This window comes from Ranitomeya imitator, chromosome 2, assembly GCF_032444005.1.
Source record: "Ranitomeya imitator isolate aRanImi1 chromosome 2, aRanImi1.pri, whole genome shotgun sequence".
Taxonomy (NCBI): Eukaryota; Metazoa; Chordata; class Amphibia; order Anura; family Dendrobatidae; genus Ranitomeya; species Ranitomeya imitator.
The window spans coordinates 822,989,064-823,008,707 of record NC_091283.1 but is presented as its reverse complement, the minus strand read 5'-3'; the positions used below and the strand labels follow the sequence as shown (position 1 = coordinate 823,008,707).

The following is a 19,644-nucleotide window of genomic DNA, read 5'->3' as shown; positions in this document are numbered from 1 at the left end:
AACAACCCCCTTGAAATTAGAGTACAGTATGCCCACTCGAAAAAGACCAAGGTGGTGAAAGAGGAAATATCACAACAGAAAACATCCAGATTTCATGAAGAAATATTATCAGTGAGATATAAGGTCATCACCAAAAATGCATCATCACCCAACACCATCTATGGTGCATGCATGGTGAAGAGTGAACCAAGGTTACATCTCACCTTTCAGCTGCTGTAGCTCCAAGTTCAAGCTTTCAATGTTGGAGTCACAAAAGTCCAAATTCTCAATGGTCTCGGCTCTCGTCATCTCATCCTGGTCTTCATCCTCGAGCATCTTACAGAGCTCCTCACGGGTGTTTCTGTAGGCCTCAAGTTCACGTTCCACGTCTTCTATCTTCAAGAGTAAAAATGGACAGGGGGAAACCCGCTCTGCCTGTTCTAAGTCATCAGGGGCATCCATCGTATCTGGGATGTCTGACAGCAAAAAGTTGTCACTGGGTGTGGCCTCCTGCCTTGGAAGTGGTTTCGGAGATGGAGTGTTTCTCTGGCTATTGGTTGGAGGCAGAGGTGCAGGTCTGGATGGTCGAAGAGCCAGAGTTGGAGGAGTGCTTTCTACATTTTCATTTCTATGTGGGTTCTGAGCTGGAGATAAATAAGAAGAGGAGGAACTGGATTTAGGTACATTATGTCGAGAAGAAGAGTGAGGTCTAGGGTTAGGACGTGGTGGCGGAGGTCTTAAAACTTTACATTTTACCGGCGATTTCTGTTGCTTAGACAAGTTTGGTGATCCACGGATAATGTCTGTTTCAGAGTTGTAATCCAATATTGAAAAATGGCGAGATACTTTGTTACTACCATTCTTTCGAGGGTTGGAGAGACTCTTTTCAAACTCGGAAAGCTGTTCAGTAAGTTTAGAGTCCAAGTCAATTAAATCGAGCCCAGTATTGTCATTTGCTGGGCTTTCTCGCCCAGATGTCCACAAACTCGAGTCACATTTTTCCTTGGAGTTAGTCTTAGGTTTTCTTCTATGGTCCTCCACCCAATGACCAACGTCTTGGAGCGGAAGGCTGTGTTTTCTGTTGTTTTTGTTTTTTGACCTTTCATTGACAAGATCTTCAGCTGAATAAATGTCATCAGTCGTCATTAAAGACAATGACTTCTTGGAAGACCATTTTTCTTGAGCTCCATTAGGTAAACTGGTTCTACCTCTTCTGCCTTCAACCTGTGCTGTAAACTTATTGTGTTCCTTAGGCCTTTGGCTTTGTGATGCCGGAGGACTACACATCTTACTCTGCGGCCGAGGAGGTAGTTGAGGTTTCGCAGAAGAGCTGTTGATTGTTTCATAGTTGCTTTCCCTCGTTTCTTTGTGACTACTAATAAAAGTTTCTGGACTTTGCATGGTGTCTTGAATTACTTGACTTGAGGGCGATGGTGGTGGATTGTCAACATGGACATCCCAATAATGTGGATCTGTCCCGCTTCCCGGTTCATGGGTAGAGGACATGTCAAGATAGTTCACAGGACGATTTGATATAGAAGTTTCTGTATCTACTGGTTGCTCCTCGTGAGAATTTTTTTCTTTACTCTCCATTTTTACAAACCTATAAGGAAAAATTCCCCAATTCCCATACAACTCGCCCTCCAGCCACCCATCCTCCAACGTCCCGATTATTCGTATTCGGTCTCCAACATTAAAGTCCAGTTCTCTCTGCTCCATAGCTTGGAATCTATATAGGGCCACAGCAAACATCCCTTCTTGTTCCTCTTCTTCTATAATTTTATCCATGTCCCTCTCATGGATTATTTCCGGTGACCTATCGCGAACAAACTCTTCTCTCTCTTCATGTGAAGGAACTCCAATATCAGGAACTCTTAAAGGATTCATCAACTCCACAAACCCTTCAGGGAAAATTCCCCTCCTTCCATTAAGTTCTCCCTCAAACCAACCAGGTTCTGGAATCCCAGTTATGATGATGATGTCTCCTTCCCGGAAATCTAACTCTTCTTCAAGTTGTGCGGAAAGACCCAATATTGCCTGCGCTTGGCCGATGGCATAACTGGGGAGTTCTACAGTCACATTTTGGCAAAGCTGACGGCTCCTAGACGATAGGGTGAACTCTTGGACACATGATAGGGGAAAAAACCCTCTTGCACCCCAACAGTTTCTACCTTGCAGCCAACTAGAAGCCAAGGATCCCTCCAACACCACCAGATCCCCTAGAAAAGTAAAAATAAAGAAAAACACATTAGCATAAAACAGTAAATGTATTATATGAATCACTGATAATATTTGGTTATAAGTAATTTCCAATCTCCAAGGTGAATATATTGATGGGCCGAAATGTGAGATAAGAGCGCCTTCTATTGGACATTTTAATGCATGCATGTCCTTAGTCCACCATCTAAAAAAGTGATCTAGCGCCGGTGGGTTGCTAAGTGTAAACGGCGTTTGCGGCCACCGCTGGACAAATACATGCGATTAGATTGGATGCCGTAGCATCTACTCACTGTTGGAACGCATCGATAATAAAATAAAGATAAAAAGTTAAACTGATAAAATATAGCAAGACAATCTTCACAAAGTAACAAGTTATAATGTAAATATACCTCTTTGGAGGCAGAGCGCTCCAGGCTCATGGGAGGTAAAGTCGCTAATACTGACGTACATCTTCTCTCCATGTTTCGTGGTCGGGATGCTCAGCACTTCCACAAAACTTACAGGAAATTGTCCTATGAACATGGAAGTTACACATTCAGAAAATTACATTAATCATATCTGGCGTTAAAGGGTGCAACCTGTGAGGGGTCACACAGCTTTCCATGCTAAAGGGAACACCTGGCATCCAAGGCCTGGGACTGCCACAAGAAACGTATAGCTCTGCCAATAGTTATTTTATGTACGGTGGTATATTTAGTGACTATATGGTGCCATTATGTGAGCACTATATTTTTGGAATCTAGGCATTATTTATGCACTATGGAGTTGTTTTTGCAGTATACGGGATGATGTATATGTCGTTTCGTAGTCATCTACATTGTAGTGCTATTCCGACAGCCTTATGGCAGCGTTATATTTAGACAGCTCTATGGCAGCGTTATATTTGGACAGCTATATGGCAGCGTTATATTTGGACAGCTATATGGCAGCGTTATATTTGGACAGCTATATGGCAGCGTTATATTTGGACAGCTATATGGTAGCGTTATATTTGGACAGCTATATGGTAGCGTTATATTTGGACAGCCATATGGCAGCGTTATATTTGGACAGCTATATGGCAGCGTTATATTTGGACAGCTATATGGCAGCGTTATATTTGGACAGCTATATGGCAGCGTTATATTTGGACAGCTATATGGCAGCATTATATTTGGACAGCTATATGGTAGCGTTATATTTGGACAGCTATATGGTAGCGTTATATTTGGACAGCCATATGGCAGCGTTATATTTGGACAGCAATATGGCAGCGTTATATTTGGACAGCCATATGGTAGCGTTATATTTGGACAGCCATATGGTAGCGTTATATTTGGACAGCTATATGGTAGCGTTATATTTGGATAGCTAGATGGTAGCGTTATATTTGGATAGCTAGATGGTAGCGTTATATTTGGACAGCTATATGGTAGCGTTATATTTGGACAGCTATTTGGTAGCGTTATATTTGGACAGCTATATGGTAGCGTTATATTTGGACAGCTATATGGTAGCGTTATATTTGGATAGCTATATGGTAGCGTTATATTTGGATAGCTAGATGGTAGCGTTATATTTGGACAGCTATATGGTAGCTTCAGCATATATACAGGAGTATTGCTCTTTACTGAAAGCAAACAGATCTTGAAAAGGTAAGAAATTCTAAGAAATAAGCTAGGAGGAACAGAGAATAATAAGTCTCAGAGCAGCACCTGGTGGTCTACATTGGTACTGCACTGATACTTTTCCCTCTTAGTTCGGCGCGAAATTAGGAAAATGTAATTTTATGTCCTTTAAAGTGATTGTAACAAGATTGCAAGTTATCCCGTATCCATAATATAGAGGATAAGTAACTTATTGCAGGGGGGTCTAACTGCTGGGACCCCCACCGATCCAAAGAATCAAGGCTCTACAATGGCTAAATTGAGCCTAGGGGTTAGGGGATAACTTACAGTCTGAGACAAGACCTATAATGAAACAAGCAAAAAAATAACCAAACATAATTTAATTATCAAATAAACTGCAACTATAGTGGAAGAGTGAAACTCTGTGGCATTAGTCCAAAAATACAAATAAATGACAAATTAAGGGGAAAAAAATAAATAATAAAATAAATAATAAACATAATAAAAATAATAAACATAATAAAAAATAAATAATATATGTACCTGTGATTCCTTCTTTATTCCCCAGTAACCAAAATTCATCTATTACATTGAGAATTTCAATGACATCTCCAGCAAAAAGCGTCAGCTCCTCCGAGACACTGGGGCAAAAATCAAACATTGCACGAACTATCGAACCGACCTCCATCCCTGCAGGGAAAATAATGATCAATCAATCAATCATACGTGATATGGAATCACTGTGTACAGTAGAGGGTGCGAGTAACACAATGCAATGAAAATACAATTGCTAGTGGGCCGATTAAAAAAATAAATAAATAAAAATCTGAATGTAATACACTTAAAGGGGTTGTCTAATGAAAATAAGTTATCATCTGTCTGCGAGATAGGTGATAACTTCTAGATTGGTGGGTGCCAACTACTGGGACTACCACCTAGATGGGGGGCTCCATTATCCCAGTTAGTATGGAGTGACAGTGCACATACTCGACCACTGCTCCATTCATTCTCTATGGGGGGCTACTGGAAGAAGCAGATTGCTGTACTTGGGGGGCGAATGGAACATCGAGCATGATGCGCACTTCCTCCACCTAGGGGGATAAAAGTGCCCCATTCAGGTAATCGGTGGGAGTCCCAATGGTCAGACCCCTACCAATCTAGAAGTTATGACCGATCCTGTGGATAGTTGATAACATCTTTTCACCAGACAGTTCTAAAGTCATTTTATAGTTTGTACTTTTTACGGATGCAAAGATACCAAATATGTGTGTTTTTTTAAAGGGAACTTGTCATGTTAAAATGCGGTTTATCTGCAGGTAAATAGCGTTTTGACACCAAGCGGCCGCGGCACTGAACCCCGCTGCCAGGAGGAAATGAACTTTATTCCTCCCGGTAGCATTCGGTCATAGGGGTGGCGCCGGCACAGTTTCAGTATAGCACTGACTGACAGCTGGTGGGTGGGCGGTATTAGACAGACCTCATCAATGTGAATAGTAGCAGAGCTGCAGCAGATAAACAATGTTTTATCAAATCAAGAACCCCATTAATGACCCAGCACTGAAATCGGAGGTCCCGGTCCCTACCCTCAGATGAGTTGATGACAGACCCTGTATGAACTGCCTCCAAGCTTTATAAACTAGAAAGGTAAAAACCTACCGGTGATGATAATGATATAACTAGAAAGAGGGGGAGACACCAAGCGAAATAGGGTCTTATCCAGTAGAGAAATAGGTCTAGGTGAGAGGTATAGGAATTGCTCACCTTCTAAAGGTTGTTTGACTCACAATTGAGAAATCAAGGTATGACATCTGCTGCACTACCCACAGGTCAAAAGATCCCACCACATAGGACAATTCGTGAGAGAAAAGGAGTAGTAGTCTGCGCTGCTGTGCGTGGTCACCGCGCAGTTTCTCCTAGTGTCAGACCTCCTTGCTGAGTTTGCCTTTTTCAGGAGTGCTGCAAAAGGCGAACTCAGCAAGGCAGCCTGACACGTGGAGAATCTGAGCGGTGACCACGCACAGCAGCGCAGACTACTACTCCAATTCTACCATCAACTGGTAATGAAATGACGGAACAGAAGCGATCTCTACAGATTATCTCCGCATGCTGTCAGTGATTGGCACGCATAATGAAAACCAGTACAGAACAAATAACGATAGATGTCTTACAATGGTACGTAGTTCATAAAGTTTTCTAGGAATGAAAGTGATGGCCTCATCATAGACAATACATGACTGAGCCTGGCCGCCAAGTGCAGCATCAATCCATATTCCAGCTATTAGTAATGATGGGAGCAGCTGGATTTACAATGCAGTGTTCCAGCCAGAGAGGCACAGACTTGTCGATGGAACTGATCATACATGCAGCTTATGTGTGCGAGATGGAAATGTTACTTGTGGGATACATTCCTGCCTCTGGAAACAAAAACTCATTTTAATATCTGTTTAAAGGGTTAGTCTCAAGTTCTTAAATGGGTAAAATTGCAAAGTTCTTGTAAAAAAAAGCCATTTTCCAATTAAGCTTATTAAACGTCCGCTCTGCTGGAGGGATTTGTTATTTATTGGTGTACTGCGCATTACCATGGTTATCACCCACCTCTGCAGCCTTGTCAGCAGTGGCCAGTCTGTTAAGCAAAGAGCGCAGCGTTTAGAAGGTCTTTACAATAGAGCTTGTAAGCGCTGCTCTGAACCTGGCTGAATCGGGGTGACTAGCTTTCTTCAGTGCCCCTGTGCTGCTCTCATTCTGCAGATGCAAATGCTTCCTCTGCTTGCTGAATTGAAGACCGCACAGTTCATGCCAGCATTGCAACAATGACGCTGGCCTGAACTATCAATCAGGAAAGCAGAGGAGCGGAGCGCTGCTGCAAGACCAACTTGACACAATCACTTTAACCCCCTATGCAAATTAGCTCTCTGCCATAAAGAAGAAAACACTAATATCGGCCAAACCAGCGACTCCTACAAAATGAAGAGAATCCCCATCTCTACAGAGATCCATCAGGGCTCAGCACACTTTTCTGTACTGATGAGAGGTAATAAGTCTGAAACAAGCTGCATCTCCCTTTTGCTTTGATTGATGTCAGATAACGTCTCCAGAAGGAAGGCGCCAAATCTGCATACATTTTTCCCACGAAGCATTGTCTGTAAATACTTTGATGTCTTCATTAAAAGACAATACATCCATTGAGCTGCTCCGGGTGAATATAAGTCCAGCTACAACTAATGTAGGAGCTGGCAAGGGCATCCAATGGTGGCAACGTAAGTGGGCCCACAGCAGAAGACAACTGCAGGATTATGGTTCAGGGTCAGGCTTATATATAAGCGGCAGGAGATTATATCCCACCCTATATAGATACGTCTGTATATACAGAATGCTATTCTTATACACAGCAGCAGGTGGGAATAAATCACATGCAGTAAGTCACAGAGGGGATGTCAGCTGAGTTTCAGGAAGGAAATAAGCGGGGGGCGCTCAGGATGCATTTTTCAAGAGCTGACAGTACACAGCGGGGTTAACTAAAAGCAGATTATGGGTAGAACATTTCAGCCATAAAATTCTGGGACCCATCTCTCCATGGACCCCATAGCGGCCACATGAGCTGCTTCTATGACATGCATGCCGGCGGACCCTCCATCCACCCTGATCAACGTGCATAGTCAACGTGCATTGTAGCAGCTCCTTTGGGGGGGAACAGGGATCTTAGAACCTGGACCCTGAACCAATGAAATCCTCACATCAGAGTTTAGCTGTTAACTCCTTCCTTACTAGTCACAAGAAACTTCACGGAATCTCTTTGGAGGCAATGTAGATTTAGAAGCTGTAAGGAGCAGATTCACATTTTTCTGAATTAATGAGTAATTAAGAAGTGGACTCTCCACCTTTGGATAACTTTTCTGTGTTAGCATTGCAATAAGATTCCCGGAGCTCTGCAGCCATTACCAGATTGTTCCTGCTTACAAATGTGACGATCGTGATGTGAACAAGCGAAAATTGGTGGCAACAAGCCTAGAAGTCAATGTTTTACCCTTTAGAGAGTTTTGTCAAAGGACTTACTCACTAGACCCCAGTCAGAGGCCTTTTATACAGACAAATCAGATCTCATGCTTTGCACTGAGGAGGGGCAACACCCTGAAACACGTGTTTGAAAAATGAGATTCTGGTTTAGCTTTTATCCTGCGGCTCGTTAAAGGGTCAATATTGACTTTTAGCATTGCCACTTCCAATAGTCAACACTAGCGTTCGAACCCTCTTCCTCTCTGAAGAGGCAATTTGCACATTAAATTTCAAAAAGAAGCATTGCATGGCCTTTAAGTCTCCTTATATCGGCACGTCACTCTCCACAATGAAAAACGTTACCCCTTAGAACATCAGTGCCCTAAAAGGAGAAGAGCAACATCTGCAGAGGAAGGTGACTAATGGTACCTCTGATGGAGGTCTATGGGGGTTGGGGTGGGGGAAGTACCGTTTCGCCTTGAGGATAGTGACCCCCTGAGAAAAAAAAAGGTATGCAAATATAATGTCATTGTGCCATATTATACTCAGCCGTTCTCCAGCTGGTAAGGGAATAAGGAATGTCATGCCTCCGTCCTATTATAACTGCCTACAATTAAAATCCATGTTTGTAATTAAAATCCATATAATAGCAAACAGATCTCCGACATATTAGACATTGTATCATTCCCATTAGGAACATTACATTGAAATTTTGTTGTAAAATTAATGACTCATCTGATAAATTGAAACCTTGTTTTTTTTTACAATATCTTGGAAACATCCTTGACCTGAACCTTCTGCCAAAGAATTGAGCCGACAACCCAACGCGTTTTCCTGCCAGCCCGCCTGATCCACCACATGTGGCAGGCATTGCACTGAGCCGTGTGTTTAGAAATGACCCAGATGTGGGGAGAGGACGGGTCATCATAACAGTATCACAGCTGGGAGGTGCAGACCCCTGGAGAAGGATCAGAGGCAGAAACTATGGAAGAAATCGGGGCTCCAACCTAAACACTGAGCAGTTAATAGGACTGGAAACTGAGGAAGTGGCATAAACATACAAAAACCCGATTCCAAGGACTCTTGTACTCCTCAAAGCAAAGTTCCCTGGCGATCAATTGATCCTTGCGGGTCCAGTTTCTGATCCACGCGAGGTGGGGAAACAATTACTTTCCAGCAGGATTGCAGATTTCTGATAAAGCCATAGCAGATCTTTTCTATTCTTTGTGGACTGTCCAGAAGAACCGCATCAACAATGTAAGAATCATCCTCAATTCACATGGATTTTACAATTTCTTCTAATAGCACCTTAGCCAACACAGAAGAGGAAATCCCCTTATCTCCTGCAGCAGATGTTACACAGTGGCCCAATCCTGCTCATTCTTAAAGTGAATTACTACAATGTGAGGTTTGGGTTTTTATTTCCCTGACTCATCATTGTCCAGAGTTACTTCTAGCACATATTGAGCACTGATAAATGACTCTACAAGCTGGCAACATATCTACAGAAAGCTCCACATGAGCGGAGATTTCTTTCTATTATCAGTTATATATCCTAGCTGTCGAAACGCGTCGGTTTTGCCTCCAGGGTATCCATGGTATGCCATTGTCCTTGTTATTATAATTATAAAACAATAAACATTAAGCTTTATTCATTAAGTCCATCGCTGGTGAAAACTTCCTTTTCCTATTTGTGACCCACGCCCCGGACCAGAGGGGCTCCGTGCGAGGATCCAATGCCAGACAAGGTGCTTCTACACATGATGAGCTGACATCCTCCTTTTTCCCCATCACTCGGGGGTCGTACAAAATCATCAACTTGAAATGCACCCTGCTATAATTGGTCAAACATTTAATTAACTCCCCCCAAATACGATGGTGGAGCTACTTCTCTTTGGCGAGACGAAGTTAGGTGGCATGGTTGATGTTGCTACTTGCAACTGCTTTTCCATATTTGCATCGGTCTGGAGCACAGGAGTCTCTTCACAATGAGTTTTGAAAAGAACCCGCAGCAGTTGAGTCCTGAGCACAGATGTATATTACACTGCAGGCTCCTCACAGAAGGAAATCACTGCTCACATTACATTTATATTCAAGCAGTGGGAGGTCTGCAGGATATACATCACATAGGAGACACAAGACTGATCTTTATACATCACATAGGAGACACGAGACTGCTCTGTACACATCACATAGGAGACACAGGACTGGTCTATATACATTACATAGGAGACACGAGACTGCTCTATATACATCACATAGAAGACATGAGACTGCTCTATATAAATCACATAGGAGACACGAGACTGATCTATATACATCACATAGGAGACATGAGACTGCTCTATATACACATCACATAGGAGACACGAGACTGTTCTATATACATCATATAGGAGACACGAGACTGATCTATATACATCACATAGGAGACACAAGACTGCTCTACATACATCACATAGGAGAAACGAGACTGCTCTATATACATCACATAGGAGACACGAGACAACTCTATATACATCATATAGGACACACGAGACTGATCTATATACATCACATAAGAGAAACGACACTGCTTTATATACATTACATAGGAGACACAGGACTGCTCTATATACATCACATAGGAGACACGAGACTGCTTTATATACATCACATAGGAGACACAAGACTGCTCTATATCTCCTATGTGATGTATGAGACTGCTCTATATACATCACATAGGAGACGAGAGACTGCTCTATATATATCACATAGGAGCAGGGCCAGATTTAAGAGGTGGGTGGCCCGGGGCCCATTTTGGAGGGAGGCCCATTTTTCAAGGTGCTGCAATACGTAATGCAAAAACACAAAATGAAACAAACGCAAGTTTATTTACAAAAATCATTTACGCAGAGTAATTCAGGTAAAATCATTCATTTTTTACAATCCGGCCACTTTCCTTGATTTGTGTGGTGCAAAATCACTAATGATGTCCTTAAAGTCCAATCCACGCAGTATATCTGACCCTGTCAACCCTTGAAGTCCTGAAAGGGCGTTAAAGATTAAAATATGTACGTATGTATGTATGTATGTATGTATGTATGTATGTATATTGTAGAAATTTGGGCTATCTATATCAGAGACTGCTGCTGGGCACTATATGTCAGAGGCTTCTGCTGGGCTGTATATGTATGAGAGGCTTCTGCTGGGCTGTATATGTATGAGAGGCTTCTGCTGGGCTGTATATGTATGAGAGGCTTCTGCTGGGCTGTATATGTATGAGGGGCTTCTGCTGGGCTGTATATATATAGGAGAGGATTCTACTGGGCTATATATGTCAGAGGCTTCTGCTGGGCTGTATATATATATATATGAGGGGCTGCTGCTGGGCTGTATATATCAGAGGTTATTGCTGTGCTGGCTTTATATAGAATAGAGGCTGAGGGGCTGTATAAAGTGTATACACAGCACTATACTGTAAACAGGTCCACACTATATACATACAGTATACACAGACACACTGTAATGCAGGATATAGTGTGGACTTGTATATACAGTATGGTACTATGTAGGACAGGAGCTGCAAGAAAGATACACAGACAGACAGAGATCATACTCACCCACCGCGACACTGTGAAGACTGACCCACTTCACCTCTGGACCTTCAGTGACTGAAGATCCAGAGTGAAGTCCTGCCGCGTTCCGCGGTGGAGAATCCTCTTCTCGCGCCGACATCGTGGCTCCGCCTCCTTCCTCGAAGGTCGCTGAACACACTCTCATCTGATCTAATCCGAGGGAGCGATCATATAGCTGAATAGGGAGCGCCTAGAAGCTTCTGTTGGGATCGGAGAAGGCTGCCGCATGCCATAAGCCAAGCATTAGGTACAGGGAGGGCACTAAGGAAGTCTGGCTAGGCTAGCCAGGTCAGTGGATGCTGACGCAGGTCAGGTGCCATGACTCTGCCGCTCTGCGCCAGCCACTGAGATGTAGGACCGTAGCCAGGTCCCTACACTTTCAATAGTTTCTCTTTTGTTAAATGTTCCTTATCATTAGAAATGGCTCACAGCAAAGAGACGTGTATTTTACACCTTTTGAGATATTTATCCCTATATTGGTGGGAGGCCCCAGCTTGGTGGGCGGCCCAGGGCCCGGGCCCACCCCTAAATCCGGGCCTGCATAGGAGACACAAGACTGCTGTATTTGTAGATTGTGAGCCCTCGCGGGCAGAGCCCTCTCTCCTCCTGTACCAGTTATGACTTGTATTGTTTAAGATTATTGTACTTGTTTTTATTATGTATACCCCTCCTCACATGTAAAGCGCCATGGAATAAATGGCGCTATAACAATAAATAATAATAATAATAATAATATATACACCATGTAGCATGAGCTAGTGCATATGTACATCACAGGAGGTGCTGGGGGAACATACAGTATAGTGAAAATGTAGCTGTTTCAGGAGAACATGCAGAATGCTTGTGTCTCCAGCTCCTTCCTCCATTAGATTTATGAGCGGCAACTGTCATTTCCAATTTCAAAATTATTTTCACATGTACCATTCATTTATGAAAATAAATAAAATGATTGTTACTTGTTAACTCCTTCTGTAGCCAGCAACAGACAGTAAAGCACAAAGTGCACTTTTTTTTTTTTACAAAACCGAATTGAATAAATAATTTTTAACGAAAAACAAAAATGTCACTGAAGTTCTCCATATCCAGCCATGCTTCATAACTAAATCTATCATCATATCAAGTTTCCAATTGAATGATTAAAAGTTCAGACAATGGAGCCTCCATCTGCTCTGTATGAAATATTTACACACCACCGACCTTAACATCGCAGATAAGTAACACAAGAATGGGAAACACCATCGTCTGGACTCAACTTACAGTAGACGTTTGCAAAAACAGAACCTTCCAAAAAAAAGTCTATTTTCTGCAAGTTTGCACAATCCACATTGGAAAGACTTCACTAAACTCCCCGACATTGTGACCAGATCAGACTGATGACCCTTGGTCTCAAGGGACGGGAGCGAATGAGCGCTGCACCCAGTTGTCCCAGAAATCGGGCTTGTGATAGACTGAGCCCCGTGTTCACCCTCATTGCTTTATGGACTCCCCTAAATATAGCTGGAGGACTGCAAGAAACTATCTTCAAGGGTGATACAATTAGGAACACATGTATTCTGAAGAATAGGGACAGCGCGGGCCAATATTGACACCAGGGGTGAAGAGCACAATTATTAACCATCATATGGATGTAATGAGCTCGTCTCGGGGGGTACAGTCTGCTGGATGACAATGTATAAGTAGATGTACGGACGCTAAATTAAAAACATATGGAGGACAGACAGCCGAGCTTATACACAGTAAAATATCGATATTTGCAGATGATACAAAACTATGTAAAGCAGTTAATACAAGAGAAGATAGTATTCTGCTACAGATGGATCTGGATAAGTTGGAAACTTGGGCTGAAAGGTGGCAGATGAGGTTTAACAATGATAAATGTAAGGTTATACACATGGGAAGAAGGAACCAATATCACCATTACACACTGAACGGGAAACCACTGGGTAAATCTGACAGGGAGAAGGACTTGGGGATCCTAGTTAATGATAAACTTACCTGGAGCAGCCAGTGCCAGGCAGCAGCTGCCAAGGCAAACAGGATCATGGGGTGCATTAAAAGAGGTCTGGATACACATGATGAGAGCATTATACTGCCTCTGTACAAATCCCTAGTTAGACCGCACATGGAGTACTGTGTCCAGTTTTGGGCACCGGTGCTCAGGAAGGATATAATGGAACTAGAGAGAGTACAAAGGAGGGCAACAAAATTAATAAAGGGGATGGGAGAACTACAATACCCAGATAGATTAGCGAAATTAGGATTATTTAGTCTAGAAAAAAGACGACTGAGGGGCGATCTAATAACCATGTATAAGTATATAAGGGGACAATACAAATATCTCGCTGAGGATCTGTTTATACCAAGGAAGGTGACGGGCACAAGGGGGCATTCTTTGCGTCTGGAGGAGAGAAGGTTTTTCCACCAACATAGAAGAGGATTCTTTACTGTTAGGGCAGTGAGAATCTGGAATTGCTTGCCTGAGGAGGTGGTGATGGCGAACTCAGTCGAGGGGTTCAAGAGAGGCCTGGATGTCTTCCTGGAGCAGAACAATATTGTATCATACAATTATTAGGTTCTGTAGAAGGACGTAGATCTGGGGATTTATTATGATGGAATATAGGCTGAACTGGATGGACAAATGACTTTTTTTGGCCTTACTAACTATGTTACTATGTTACTATGTTACAAGGTGGTGAGCTGTCATGTGTTTTACCAAACCTGACGTTCACCTCTATAAATGATAGAGGTAGCGATAGCATTTGGGTCCTGAAGTCTGAAGGGCCCAAGGTTTCCTCCACATACGATATTATAAATGGTGTCGGGGGAGGGCGGCCTGGTAGAGATTGGGCACTGTAGCCCAGAAGTTTCCAATTATGCAATTCTGTAATTTTTTATGGCCTTCGTCTCATTCTTGACGCATGGTGATCTGATGGATGAACGCTCTGAAGGACAATCGATGTTGTGCAAGCCTAGATAGGTCCACCAGGGTCTTCTCCTCAGTTATCTGGATAGTATCAAACCATCGGGTTGCCGGTCTTCCTCTTCGCCTTGTTTCTTCTACTCTTCCGACCATGATGTCCTTCTCCCGTGATTGCTCTCTTTGACAAGACGTAGCTCGGTGATCCTTGCTTTGAGTGACGTGTCCGGCATGGTTTGTTCCAAAATTGATTTGTTTGTTCTTCTTGCCATCCATGGTATTGACGACATCCTTCTCCAGCAATACATTTTGAAGGCATCAAACAGGTCCTGTCACAGACCCAAAAGGGGGACTACATACCGTTCAAACACATGTAGACTCCCAAAATGCTAAATTTTAACATCAGGATTATACAGCCATTATGTCATTGATTTTATCAGCAAGAACACCAGCACCATTAGGCGTTAAAGATTATTTCAGCAATGTATGCAGTTTTCATTGTAAAATCTGGTGACAGATCCCTTAACTAGTCACCCCACCTATGCATTTAACTCTACGCAACACAACCTCATTCAGTTGTATGCCCCTTTAAGTGATTGGCGGGGGTCTTCCAATTGATATGGCATATCCATTCATGACTGATAGGAATAGCATATGGTCTGCATAGATTATGATATTATCTAGTTTTTATTATTATGAGGTGCCGGACCCCAACTACTGACCATGAAATACAATTCCAATAGTCCAGTATATTGATTAATTCCACAAAAGGAAACTTCTATACGCTGTGAATATAGTAAAGTCCCGGGCGACACACAGCACCAGATTCATCGTACCCAATTAAACACATTCCAAGGCACAATGCAAGTCAGGTCTCATCTAAGAATCTCATCCATCTGACCGCAGGCCACAAGCACATTCCAGGGAGAAAAACCGCACAACAGCGCACACAACTTCTACCATAACACCGGTATCTTAGGTATTTTAATGTCAGGTAGCATGCATTCGACTAATACTGCTGCATTTCAGTGTCCATATTACAGCTGCAAGAGAAGAACTTACTGTATTATATTGTTAGACAGGATACATAGAAAGAAAGAAGCACCTTGCTTGCTATACCGCCACGTTGGGAGAATATTATGCTGCACCTATCCCGGTTCCAGCTCATCTTCTTTTCCTGTCTGTTCTCATGTCTGTCCGGTTGTCATGCAGTGCACATCTCTGATGTAGCCATCACTGGGCTCGGCCAAATCTGTTAACACAGCTCTGCTGTTCCAAAGTGCTGTCTGCACACTCGGTTCTGCTGTACCAAAGTGCCGTCGGCACACTCGGTTCCGCTATACCAAGGTGCCGTCGGCACACTCGGTTCCGCTATACCAAGGTGCCGTCGGCACACTCGGTTCCGCTATACCAAAGTGCCGCCGGCACACTCGGTTCTGCTATACCAAAGTGCTGTTCGCACACTCGGTTCTGCTATACCAAGGTGCTGTCCCGCACACTCAGTTCTGCTATACCAAGGTGCTGTCCCGCACACTCAGTTCTGCTATATTAAGGTGCCTGTCCACTCGACTCTCCTATAATCAATACAATGTGCGTTCAGCATATCAAGCTCTTCTGATCCTTGTGCTGCCCGAATCATTACACTCCACTGCATCATTGCTTCCATCAATGCTGCACATCCTGAATTACGGCAAATCCACCCCATCAGGTGAGCCATAACAAAAATCATGAGCACCTTGTAAAAAAATGCCCTAGAAAATAAAGAAGACAGAAATTCATGCCATTATGGTGATGCCGCAATGCTCGGACCCTGTATGGCGGCACAAAGACTGCACACTGGGTTATACTGCAGACCCATAGGTACTGCACGTGCCGCCACATGGTGCCACCATTCTGAATTCTTCTATAATAGAACATGTGCTGCGAGTTCACACACGGGACAAGATATTTACTGTAAATGTGAACACATAACACATAGCATCGCGTGGAAGCCGAAACCTGGCACAGATCCAGGGCTCATTGTTGGCGATAAGTGCGGCAATTAATTATTTACAGGTCACGGAGGGATAATGTCAGAGGCGATAAGTTCTCAGTCTGACAACATGAAACTGGATGTCAGATTCTAAAATACAAACACAGGCTAAAGACAGACAGGTCCAGGTAATAGTAATGATGGAAATGGCCCTTCACTACTATAGATCTGTCCTCCCGATACATGGGGGTCTGTTTATAGATAGGAGATTAGATTTTGTAACAAGCAGAACTTCTTCAGTTCTGAACCCACTCAAGGAAAAACTTTAGGACCCTCTTTCCTATAGAGGGTGGTCCAAGTCGCCCAATTTTTATGGCCTCCCATTATGCTCACCTACTTATAGGCACTTGCATTGAATTTTTTATTTCCTTACTCCTTAACCCCTTTACCCCCAAGGGTGGTTTGCACGTCAATGACCAGGCCAATTTTTACAATTCTGACCACTGTCCCTTTATGAGGTTCTAACTCTGGAACGCTTCAACGGATCCTGGTGATTCTGACAACGTTTTCTCATGACATATTGTACTTCATGATAGTGGTAAAATTTATTTGATATTACCTGCGTTTATTTGTGAAAAAAACGGAAATCTGGCAAAAATTTTGAAAATTTTGCAATTTTCCAAATTTGAATTTTTATGCAATTAAATCACAGATATATGTCACACAAAATACTTAATAAGTAACATTTTCCATATGTCTACTTTACATCAGCACAATTTTGGAACCAAAATTTTTTTTTCTTAGGGAGTTATAAGGGTTAAAAGTTTTTAACAACACCATTTTCTTTTTAGGGACCACATCACATTTGAAGCAATTTTGAAGGGTATATATGATAGAAAATACCCAAGTGTGACACCATTCTAAAAACTGCACCCTCTCAAGGTGCTCAAAACCACATTCAAGAAGTTCATTAACCCTTCAGGGGTTTCACAGGAATTTTTGGAATGTTTAAATAAAAATGAACATTTAACTTTTTTTCACAAAAAATTTAATTCAGCTCCAATTTGTTTTATTTTACCAAGGCTAACAGAAGAAATGGACCCCAAAAGTTGTTGTACAATTTGTCCTGAGTACGCTGATACCCCATATGTGGGGGTAACCACTGTTTGGGCGCATGGGAGAGCTCGGAAGGGAAGAGCGCCATTTGATTTTTGAATGCAAAATTGACAGGAATTGAGATGGGACACCATGTTGCGTTTTGAGAGCCACTGATGTGCCTAAACATTGAAACCCCCCACAAGTGACCCCATATTGGAAACTAGACCCCAAGGAACTTATCTAGATGTGTTGTGAGAACTTTGAACCAAGTGTTTCACTACAGTTTATAACGCAGAGCCGTGAAAATAAAAAATCCTTTTTTTTTTTCCACAAAAATTATTTTTTAGCCCCCAGTTTTGTATTTTTTCAAGGGTAACAGTTGAAATTGGACCCCAAAAGTTGTTGTCCAATTTGTTCTGAGTACGCTGATACCCCATATGGGGGGGGGGGGGAACCACCATTTGAGCGCATGGCAGAGCTCAGAAGGGAAGGAGCGTCATTTGGAATGCAGACTTAGATGGATTAGACTGCAGGCGTCACGTTGCATTTGCAGAACCCCTAATGTACCTAAACAGTAGAAACCCCCCACAAGTGACCCCATATTGCAAACTAGACCCCCCAAGGAACTTATCTAGATGTGTTGTGAGAACTTTGAACCCCCAAGTGTTTCACTACAGTTTATAACGCAGAGCCGTGAAAATAAAAAATCCTTTTTTTTCCACAAAAATTATTTTTTAGCCCCCAGTTTTCGATTTTCTCAAGGGTAACATGAGAAATTGGACCCCAAAAGTTGTTGTCCAATTTGTCCTGAGTACGCCGATATCCCATATGTTGGGGTAAACCCCTGTTTGGGCTCACAGGAGAGCTCGGAAGGGAAGGTGCAGTGTTTTACTTTTTCAACGCAGAATTGGCTGGAATTGAGATCGGACACCATGTTGCGTTTGGAGAGCCCCTGATGTGCCTAAACAGTGGAAAATCCCCAATTATAACTGAAACCCTAATCCAAACACACCCCTAACCCTGATCCCAACGGTAACCCTAACCACACCTCTAACCCTAATCCCAACCACACCCCTAACCCTAATCCCAACCGTAAATATAATCCAAACCCTAACCCTAACTTTAGCCCCAACCCTAACCCTAGCCAGAAAATGGAAATAAATTTTTTTAATTTTTTTATTTTTCCCTGACTAAGGGGAATCACGAAGGGGGGTTTGATTTACTTTTATAGCGGTTTTTTTTAGCAGATTTTTGTGATTGGTAGCCGTCACACACTGAAAGATGCTTTTTATTGCAAAAAATATTTACCTCATTTTGAGAGCTATAATTTTTCCATATTTTGGTCCACAGGGTCATGTGAGGTCTTGTTTTTTGCGGGACGAGTTGACGTTTTTATTGGTAACATTTTCGGGCACGTGACATTTTTTGATCGCTTTTTATTCCGATTTTTGTGAGGCAGAATGACCAAAAACCAGCTATTCATGAATTTCTTTTGGGGGAGGCGCTTATACCGTTCCATGTTTGGTAAGATGGATAAAGCAGTTTTATTCTTCGGGTCAGTACGATTACAGCGATACCTCATTTATATCATTTTTTTATGTTTTGGCGCTATTATATGATAAAAACTATTTTATAGAAAAAATAAATATTTTTGCATCGCTTTATTCTGAGGACTATAACTTTTTTATTTTTTCGCTGATGATGCTGTATGGCAGCTCATTTTTTGCGGGACAAGATGACGTTTTCAGCGGTACCATGGTTATTTATATACGTCTTTTTGACCATGTGTTATTCCACTTTTTGTTCGTCGGTATGTTAATAAAGCGTTGTTTTTTTCCTCGGTTTTTTTTGTTTGTTTTTTTTACGGTGTTCACTGAAGGGGTTAACTAGTGGGACAGTTTTATAGGTCGGGTCGTTACGGACGCGTTGATACTAAATATGTGTACTTTTATTGTTTTGTTTTTTTATTTAGATAAAGGAATGTATTTATTGGAACAATATATATATATATATTTTTTTTTTTTTTACTTTTTTACTTTGCCCCAGTGGGGACATCACAGTAAAGTGACAGATCGCTGATCTGACACTTTGCTGTGCACTGTAGAAACAGGAAGTCTCTTGTCCCTGAATGTAATATTCCCCTCTTCAACTCCTTCCTCTCCCCCCCACCAGGAACTTTTACAGGGACTTTTGACTCATGCAGGGAAAATTGACCTCTTGTTTCTACATACAGGTCCTTCT

At 42.3% G+C, this 19,644-nt stretch overlaps 1 protein-coding gene across 1 annotated transcript in view; it reads right to left on the bottom strand.

Annotated features, from left to right (window-relative positions):
* DNMBP (dynamin binding protein) overlaps positions 1–19,644 on the bottom strand; it is a 124,732-nt gene that overhangs the window by 72,506 nt on the left and 32,582 nt on the right. The window contains exons 2-4 of the mRNA XM_069753972.1: positions 4,350–4,496; positions 2,589–2,711; positions 204–2,198 (exon numbers count right to left, since the gene is read on the bottom strand). Coding sequence (XP_069610073.1) covers positions 204–2,198; positions 2,589–2,711; positions 4,350–4,494 — 2,263 coding nt within the window. The 5' untranslated portion in view covers positions 4,495–4,496. The remainder of the gene's footprint in view (positions 1–203; positions 2,199–2,588; positions 2,712–4,349; positions 4,497–19,644) is intronic.